This window comes from Corvus brachyrhynchos, unplaced genomic scaffold (genome assembly GCF_000691975.1).
Source record: "Corvus brachyrhynchos isolate BGI_N302 unplaced genomic scaffold, ASM69197v1 scaffold42, whole genome shotgun sequence".
NCBI classification, from domain to species: Eukaryota; Metazoa; Chordata; class Aves; order Passeriformes; family Corvidae; genus Corvus; species Corvus brachyrhynchos.
The window spans coordinates 3,008,456-3,018,627 of NW_008237242.1; the positions used below are offsets into that span (position 1 = coordinate 3,008,456).

Below are 10,172 nucleotides of genomic sequence, written 5' to 3' on the forward strand. Positions count from 1 at the left end.
GAGCAAAGCGCTGCGTCCCGCCCTGTCCTTCACTGCTGAATTCCTGAGTCGTTAAACCGCTGCTCTCAATGGTTTTCAGATCGACGTGCAGCTGAACATCATGTCCTTCCTCTCGCCCCAAGATTTGTGCCGTTTAGGAAGCACAAGTTGTTACTGGAGGGCAGCTGTGCAAGACCCGTTGTTGTGGAGGTATTTTCTCCTGCGGGATCTCCCCTCTTGGACATCTGTTGATTGGAAATCACTCCCAGATGTGGAGATTTTTAATAAAGCCTTTTCAGAGGTCAGCGACAATGCGCTGTATGATTACATGGCAGTGTAAGTATCCCCGTATTCTCTTACATGACTCCAAGTGTGCCTGCAGCAGTAATACTCAGCCCCCAGGCATCTTTCATATTTACAGCAATAAAGCTCTGCTGTAAGCTGCTTTTTAAATTGTGATGTGTCTCAAATTCATTGTTTATTTTGGAAACACAATTTCCTGTTGTTCCACAGTCTGGTCAGCTCTTTTTGTTTGGAACTCAAAAAGAATGTAAAACATTGTAAAAAAGACAAAGCTAGTGCCATAAAAAATTAAAGCTTTTTGTAAACTGCATGTCTGCTATGGCACAGAAATTCTGCATACCGTCGATCTTGATAAAGAAGTGTTCTTTACTCTCAGTGCTACGGTAAGCATTTTCATAAAAGTACCAAGAAGTCTTCAAACTACAGCAAGTGGAATGAATCTTCTTTTTTTTTTTTCCATCTTATGTGGAAGACCTAATGATAGAAAAGTGCACAGAATGTGCACAGAATAACAAGTTGTATTGTTTTAGCTCTGATTGTCAAAGGCTGTAAGACAAAGACTGGTTTCAGGTAGTATAGTTGAAAAGCATATCAACACACTAAATGTGTTTAGATGACTGATAAGAGCTCTTAAGACAAGTAGATGATTCTGTGGTGATTTCTTTTCTAAACTTCATTCAGTCCCCTTAATTTGCAGTAGTGCTCTGTGGATTTGTTTGGGATTTTTGATCTATTTGCAGTTATATTTTCCAAAGGTGGTGCTTAGTATGTTGCTTCGTGGTTAGTGCATCAACTTGTACAATTTCTGTGCCCTTCAGCCCCACTTAACAGATGGGAACAATATGCCCAGAATTTGAAGTGCAAAATATATACTGCTTTTGAAATTAGATTTGAATCTGTTTAGGTCTGAACCACCTATTTGAAACCACCTGTTACTGATTTCCACTGTGTCCGCATGCACTTAGCGATTTTGCTGATCTCAACTGAAGCATCTCAGTGTGGGTATTAAGTAGCACACATTTGGTATTTCCTTGAAGTGGTTTGTCCAGCAGCAGCCTGCCATGTCTACAGAAGCAGACTGAAGCTGCTTCTGTAGGATGTCTGTCTGTTACTCTTCGCCTCAATTACCAGTCTTTCCATGCCTTCTAGCATCCACACCAAACGAGGATTTAAGTTTGCAGAAAACACTTGTCTCCTTCCACAGCTTGCATGCTCTGTACCTACAGGGAAAATTATTCTTTTCAGGTGGTTACCTGTTGCAAACACAAAAGCAGTCTAATTAAGGTTTAAAATGCACTCAAAAGGTTCATTTTTTAAATTTAATTTTTAATGTGACTCTTCTGCTTTTATGTTATTTTACCTATATTGTGTATTCAGTGAGGATAGGGAATTTGTGAATTTTTTTTTTAAATAAACTGAAAGATCTGTAGATAGAAGTGTATACTAAGGTCCAAAAAAGCAGCATTTCGACTTCAAAAGAACTGATGCCTTTGCCTGCTTTTTACTGGTGCTTGAAACCATCAGTTTGGACCTTTATAATTTTTGACCTATGCTTTGAGTTGTACCAGTACCGAAGCATGAGAGGTGTGGGACCTAAATCAATTTATATTGTTTGATTAATACCTCTTTTGTATTTTGTGTTTAATTTCTAGTTGCATCTATTTTACACAGATATAAAAGGAGCTGTCCTCAGGGTAGAAGAAGTTTGAAATCGAGCCGTCCTCGGTATGGGGCTGTGACTTCCTTTTTGCATTCACTGGTCACTCAGGCAGAACCTCGCTTTGCTATGTTTGGGCCAGGTTTGGAAGAGCTGGATGACTCTTTAGTACAAAAGATGATGACATGCCCAGAAATTCTGCTAGTAGCTGGCCTACCTCATAGACAAATTCATGGTAATGATGCTTTTGGCTTTTGGCCTTCATATGTTGTAAATAGATACAACACAAAAAACTTGGGAGGAGAAATGAAAAAAAGGAATGATTTTTTTGTATCCTTAACATTCAGTAGAATCATGGTAAAAACAAACCATTTTCTCTCTGATTTGTTCAGAAGGATACATGCAGTGAACATTTGGGACAAACTAACAGCTTCAGTGGACTTACGATTAAATTTGCACATTGTCAGAAGAATCATTTTGCTCCCTCTATTTTAATCCAAAATTCTGTGTTACAGCTGCTGTTGTAATTGATAAATGCAGACAGGCCTTTCTTTCAGTATTGCTTGCAGTAAGTGGCTAAAAAACACATTTGTGATTTTATACAGGAACTCAAGGCTGATTCTTACAGGATTTGGTATTCTGATATCAATGATGTAAATTTTATTTAGAAGAGTTACAAAAGCAGGTGAGGGATTTTTTTTTTATGTTTAAAAGAGTAGCTTTGAAAGTCTAATTTGACTTCAGTCCAAGCCAGAGACAAAAGTGTGTTAGTTTTTACCTAATGGTTACTTCAGCATAGCAGAATTAGAATAATTAAATTGTATTTATAGGGAGCATGAAAATTATTTTTAGTGGGTTTTTATTTCTCTCATATGTCCTTTTCAATGCAGCTTGTCATAAGCAGACTGGAGCCTTTTCTATGCCAGTTTCAGCTAATAAACACAAGTCTGGCTCCATTCTGATTTAGATTTCTAGGTTCAAGTCTAATAACCAAAAATATGGAAATGGTTTTCATACCATTGACTTGATTTTCATTAAATTAAAAGTCTGATCAGTTGGAGCATGTATAAAGTTTAATTGTAAAATAGTAAATCCGCTACTGCTAACAGCAATATCTAGGCTTGAATATATTAATTTTGTGGCAGCACTGGAATTTCTGAACTACCACTTAATTGTTTTCAGTAGCCAAATACTTGTAATCACATATATTCATTTTTTTTCCCTCTAGGAATCGGATCAGGAGTCAGTTTTCAGTTTAACAACAGTCAAAAATTCAATATTGTGACACTGTATTCCACCACGAGGTAAGATAAGATCTGTTCTCCACCAGATAAAAAGTACAGTTTCTCATTTGTTTCATACTTCTCTTCGTAATCTTGTCGTGACTTTCATGTGCCCTTTCTCATGCATGGATATCCCTTATAAATTGAAGTTTCAATGCATGCCTTTGTTTTTCCTTTCTTTTTTCAACCTCTGAGTTTTCACATGGAAATAATAAAGCTTTTCCAAACTATTTACGTACCAAAGGTGTACAACAGGTGCATTACAGGTGCCTCTATCCCTCTTGATACCTTGGTTGAGTCCCTTTTAAAACATTCTCTACTCACCCTGGAGTGTTATTTTCATACACATCTTGCAGATTGCTAACCACCTCTATATGTGCACTCGGAAAGAAAGCAGGGCAGGAGGGGGCAGGGAGAAGTGAAACCATTTTCCTGGCTCAGCCCGTTTTCCTATCCTTTTCCTGTGCCACCTAGACTTTCAAAGACTCAGTTTTGGCATTCTCAGTTAACCTGACTACTGAAATACTGAAATATCTTTCAGTGTGGAAAGGAGGAGAGCAAGGGAAGAGCAAGCTGTTGCTGTGAATAAGATGTTTTACCAAGAGAACAGCATAGTAGGGAATCAGCAAGCTGTGCACTACAGTGTAATAGCTCAAGTGAGGAAGGTGTGCGAAGTAGTTGATGGATTCATTTATGTTGCCAATGCAGAAGCTCAAAAAGGTAAGGGGTTTCTCTTATTTATATTTCATGAGTAACTGGAGTGTTAGATTACAAAAAATATGCAATACATCAAAATCCATGTTCTGATCTTTTCAAAATCTGCTATTTCATCATTGCTTTCCTGTTGAAGAGGTCTCCTGTCCTAGACACTCTCTTGTCCTAGGGGTTATGGCCCCTTGTTTTTTTTATGGCATATACTGATACTGCTGCTATCTACATTACATGTGGGAAATTATCTGGAATAAAAAACGGAACAATTCAAAGTAAACAAAAACCTTGCGTATGTGTAGGAGAAACCTCAAAGTACATGGTTTGTGGTGTAATAGCCCAGAAACAACCTTCACCAGGAAAACAGTAAAAAATGCAGTTAGTCTAAATCAGGTTAGTCCTGTAAGATGGTAATCCAAATAATTATGGTAATTGTCTTTACATTCATCAGCTTTGAATGGAGGAAAAGGGCTAGCTCAGGAAAGAGGCAAGTGAAAAAAAATTTAAGGGATACACTAAGGAGAAAAGTGCATGCAGTAGGGAAGAGCTACTAACTGTGCAGTGTATGAGTATTTCTGAATGTCTTGTTGAAATTTTGATCTCTGTGAGGTACTCAGAAAACATTCTGATGTTAGGACTGAAATAGGCTGCCATAGAGTCTGTGGAGATCTTTAAATAACATCAAATGTCATTAATATCTGTGTAACATAAGGGCAGATGAATCAGTCTTGTGATAAGCAGAACAAGATTATTTGGCCTTTCCAGCCCTCTGTCTCATCACCTCTGAAACAAAATAAACCCCAAAAATGAAAACACCTTGTATTTGCATATACTTAAGATTCATATATTAAAAATTGTTTCTTAGAGCATGATCGTCCGGAGGAGCTGGCTCGTATTTTGGCAATGATTGATCCAGCCCTCGGGCCTCCGAACAGGCCTCTGCTGGTTTTGTCCTGTGTGTCTCATGCTGGTGTGAAAAGAATTCCGTGTGTTTACGTGGCACATCAGTTGCAACTAAATCTGCTACGTCAGCCCTGGATGGTACTTGCTCTTAAACCTTTATTTTCTGTTTTTCTGTGGTTGAAATGTAATTTAGGCTTTCATGTTCCTGAACCATACCTACCTAAGCAAGTGTGCAGCTTTCAACTCTAGTACACGAGCTCTCTGCTAAAGTGGAGGATTTAGTTTGTCTGGTCCTCTAAGGTGAATCATTAGCCTATCTGAACACAAAGAACTAAGTGACTTGCCCAAAAGCACACTAGAGACTTAGATGGAACCAGAATGTAAGGAAGGACAAATGATGGTCTTGAAGGGAGTAAGGAAGCTTCAGTTCATTTAAATCTAAAGTCTTCAGTTTTTGACAGATCAGTTTTTAACCTAGGATCTGAGGTCCAGAGGTCCTGAACCCGTTTTTTTATGCTTGTCAAGCACAGTATCTATCAGCATGGTTCAGCCACACAGGATTAATTTTTGTTGATGTTGTGCAGCTGAAGAATAACTTAATCAGAAAAAACTCTGATTTGAGATAATTCCTTTGTTTTCATAAGGAAAATGTTTATAGGCTTCTTACACAACATACCATTTATAACAGCCTCTGGATGGGATATTACAAAATCGGAGTGTTAATAATATGCATAGAAGTCTAAAGCTAGCAGCATTTTTGCTCTAAGAGGTACAATAAAAATTTTCAAGTGGATTGCCATCTGTAAATAAAGTATAATGTTCCAGAATAGCTGATGGAACAATTGAAAAAAATTCACCCTGATGCCAAGAGTGAAAGCTTTCCTAATAGGAGGGGGGTTTTTGTCTTCTTACTCTTATAAAACCTTTTTTGTCTAAAGGACCTTTACACTAGTGATAAAAATTTAGATTTGATTATGAGTGTTTCTGACTTTAGAGATAGACACACAGTGATACTAAAATACTGTTAGATCCTGTTAGTTGTTATCTCTAGTACTACATTAACTTTTTTTTTCCCCCCCACAGATGCAGGACACTGTAGCTGCAACTTTAGATGGATTGCTAAATGGAATTGAGTGGCTCTTGGAAGAAGCAAATAGTAAAAATGCACAGTAATGGAATTAGGCATTGTTGCACTGTATAAACCCTTTGGTGGTTTGCATTTCAGTTGAAGTGAGAATCTTGTCCTTCCTGCCAGAGTACTGTCAGAAGGGAAAATTAAAAAGCAAACCTGCATTTATTTCACTGCACATACTTAAATCCTTAACATTCTTCCAACTATAGTCCTGAATTAGAAGTATGAGTAGGATTGCCTGGATTCCAGTTGCCATGAAGAAGTGATTTGGAGGGACAATCTGAGTGGTTTGGTTTGCTTTGGTTTGGTTTATTTCTTTCAACCAGAGGCCTTTAGAGCACAATCTTTTCTCAATATATCTGATGGTCTAATATCTTCTGTAAATATATATCTAACACTACATTAGTTTATCAGCACAGCCCTATCACACATGTAGTAAATATATTCAGTGGAGATCTTTACAGTGACACTTCCTGACCAAAGAAAATACACTGTGGGTTGTACAGTAAAAGGCTGACAGAAAGACAGTAACTCCTGATTTCAAAAGACTGACTTCTCCTGTATTTTTCTAGAAAAAATGTCCAGACAAAAAATAGCAGGGGGGGTTGTCAGCCCAGACCAAAATTCTAGAAGCAAACAAACACTGCTGTGTATGAATTGTTTCTTTGTTGTGATCTTACTTATTAACCAACCACGACAGACTTCAGCATCTTCTGCTTTCTTTTGCACTGAAATCATTTTGGACGTGCCTCTGATACCTTGAACAAATGTTAAGTAGAATCATTAGTACTCCAGGACTTCATTGTATGCATACACTATCAGTTTTTCAAATAGTTGTGGCTATTTGCAGATGTGAATTGTACCTGTCTTGAAATTTTCCACACAGTTGCAAAAATTTTTATGAAAAGCAAAGCAACATTTTAAAGCTGGAATTGTGTTTTCCATATTGATGTCTTTTGGGATAGTCATAGTCTTCTGCCTTTTCCTGTTTTTATTACTGAGGGAATGTTCAGAAACTTTGCTTGGATTTCTGTGCATTTATTTGCTTTATTCTGGGATTTTTTTTTTTCTCCTATATTCATGGAAATTCAAGTGTCTCACAATTTTTTCTTGGTACCTAGATAAATGACTGCATGGTGCACATACAGCTGTAACTGCCCTTAATCTGGGATACATGATTGATGATCAACACAGCTATGTCATTTCATTTGAGAAGATGTTTGAAATTTTTAATGAACTAGAAAGTATCTCTTTTTCATCTTTTTGCACAATTAATTCATCTTTCTAGATAATTGTTGTATGTGTTCTAATCAGGACATACGGGAGTTTCACAGGAAAATCCAAAGGAATATGCACAATGAAAATTCTGTGGCTTATCCCTCTTTTTTTTTTTAAGTGTACGTGTGTTTTGCCCTTTAAAATAGAGCAGACACAATGGATTTACGAGTATTTGGGTTAAAATTCCATGCTTTGTGACTGGGCGTATGTGTTTTTCCTGCTAGTCAGAGTAATTTCATAGTGGTCTATATGCAGGGGATTGAATGCAGCAACCTGATGCTGTATTAGCTGCTATGACTATGGGAGGGTTATGTAAGATCCTCATTCTACTTTCTTCATGAGGAATAAATGATTTTTTTAAACAATGTTTAGTCTTTCTGTGTGTGTTAAGCCCCCTCCATGTGTTCATGTGTGCTCACATACTGCAATCACACTGTCGTAACAAATGACAATTGACATCAGTAGTCATTGATGAACAACATTATTGTATGTTACCAGTTTAATTAACTCACTGTCATTTCAAAAGGTTAGGAAAACGTAGAGTACATAATTTTTCTTAAAGAACGTCATTTAGATTAACTTAAACCTAGGATACCTTTCAGAATTACAGGTTTGAAGGGTGCAGTCTGGAAAAAAACCAGTGGCAATGAGAACCCTCTGCAGTCGCAGAGCTCCATGATGGAGTGCTGTGGTGGATCAGCACAGGCAAGGAAGATGAGCCTGTGCACTGTCCAGAGGAGCAGCTGAGGTGCACAGAGGTGTGCTGTGGAAGAGGCAGGCAGCCTGTTGAGCGTACATACAGTGAATAGTTGCAGAGATGCACAGCCTTTTAGATTTGACAATTCCTACTATTTAAATTCCTGAGTCTGCTGGATTTAGAAGCACAGTAATCAGTTTAGCTTGGGACTATCGTTAAAAATTCAAAAATAGTTGGGTATGGAATACTAGAACATGACTTAAGTGTATTTAAAAATTTTAATGTAAAAAGAAAATCACTTAAAATCTAATTGGTTTTGTATTTATCAGGGTAGATGCAACTGTGATGGGTTTGTGAAAAATTAAATCAGGATCTGAATCCCAGGAATCTTTCTTTCCTAGGGATGAAGGATTCTAACAGCACTAGAAAAAAATTGCTTTCCTGCCCATTGAGGCAGATTGTTTATCTAAATAGTGGTCCCAAAATAAAAGGTTAAAATAACAATACATGTGATTTATAAGAAAACTCAGTTAATGAAGCTTCACCTGAGCAGCTTTCCAAAAAAGAAAGTGGCTATGGGAATGCTAATTTTCTCATCTTTGAAACTTTGAGTAACAGAAATGCCTGCTGCCAGCTCCAGAGCAGTGCCTGGGGGCACCTGCCAGGCTGTTATGACAGAGGGAGCACACTGTCACTGGTGACATGTCTCTCAGGTTATGACGATGTTGGAGCAGCCCTGGGTAGTCACAGAGGGTCTAAGCAGGAGTGTCAGGACCCTTCTAGTTGCAGCGTCAGAGGGAAGCTGTGGCTCACTGTGTGCCCTGCAGGATGGCACTGCTGATACACCTCAGCCCTGATGCTGTCCAGACAGTGTCCCTAAACCCTTTGCCAAAATTGCTTCAAGTAATCAATTGCACTCCCTTCTCAGTGCAGGAAGCAGGTGCAGTTATAGAAAAACCTATGGGAAAATCAACATGCTTTGTAAAACCTTATAGACAGGGAATATGCTGCCTCTTAATCTGATGGGTATTGTCAATATCACTTTGTATGGTAGCATGAATATCACAGCTAAAGAGAATAGATGGAGTTGCTGTCAGGAAAACATACGGAAATAATTGCTGACATTATTGCAAAGTGATTGATGTCTATGATTTAGTGTGTTTTTTGCATGCCACTTTAGCACTAGTGGTTCTGGATAAATTACTTTCCTCAAATACACAAGTTGAGAAATAACATTCTTTGGTCAGTTACAGAAGGTGATACTATAGCTAGAGCTTGTGCTTAAACCTCAGGCCCAGAGGATGTCTGAACAAAGGCTGCCCTCAGTTCTTTTAGGAGGACGAAACTGGAATCAAGAATGTAGGTAGTAGGCATACAGAAGAGACCTAACAAACAATAAAACACAGTAGATCTGGATAAGGGGTATATTTGAGAAGCAGTGAGATTAGATACCTCCTGTGATATGCAGAAAAGACTCCACTACTGGAATAAGTAGTAAAGTAGGTATGTTTATTCCAGCGCTGGGACGCATGGGGGATAGTTCCTCCAAAGCCATGCGTACTGACAGCTGCATTCAGCTTGGTATTTATCGGGCTACAAGTTCCATATTCGTTGAGTTTCCCAATACACCTATACATATTCATCACCTAGCCCCTCCTAACCTCGCCTCGTATTACAATGAGCCCAAAAGTCATTTACATCCACGTTGTGCTTGCGCAGTGTTATCTGGTGGTCCTGGGCAGGGGTCACTGAGATGGATAAGTGTCTTCCTCAGATGAAGTAAAGGGTCTTCCTCATTCTGAACTTTTCACCTTTCTTCCCTGCGCATGCTCTTTATGTCCTTGGCCCAAGTCCAAACTTCAAGGCTGGTTTAAGTTAGGTTGAAAACAGGATCTTTGGTCAAGATTCCTTCCCTTTATCAATAGTCTTATATCTTCTCATCCTGCTTTGGTAGGCACAATAAGTGTTGAGCAAGCTGTATGCATTGCTTCTAACAAACAACTTAGCAAATCATTTAAGCTCTGCTTCCCCATCCCCCTGATTCACCTGCATCAGCTCACTCCTGCTCCAGCATTACCCTGTCTGTGCTGAGAAGCTGTTCACAGGTGCCAGTCTGGGCAATACTGGCCAAGGTTCCCAGGCAGCCAACATCTTAAGGTTCCTTCCTCCAGCCTCTTAAGTGTCTTTAGTGGCCCTTTGCTGGATTCTCTCTGGTTTGTATCTCTCATACTG

General features: G+C 38.6%; 1 protein-coding gene across 1 annotated transcript; it reads left to right on the plus strand.

Moving 5' to 3' along the window:
* Positions 1-55: 55 nt before the first annotated feature.
* On the plus strand, positions 56-7,610 carry FBXO4 (F-box protein 4; the record flags this gene model as incomplete). Its single annotated transcript, XM_017730192.1, has 6 exons — positions 56-315; positions 1,954-2,174; positions 3,168-3,243; positions 3,764-3,942; positions 4,796-4,971; positions 5,917-7,610. Coding segments are annotated over 6 exons (1,002 nt in total), but the record flags the coding sequence as incomplete, so codon positions are not given.
* Between the last annotated feature and the right edge of the window lie 2,562 nt (positions 7,611-10,172).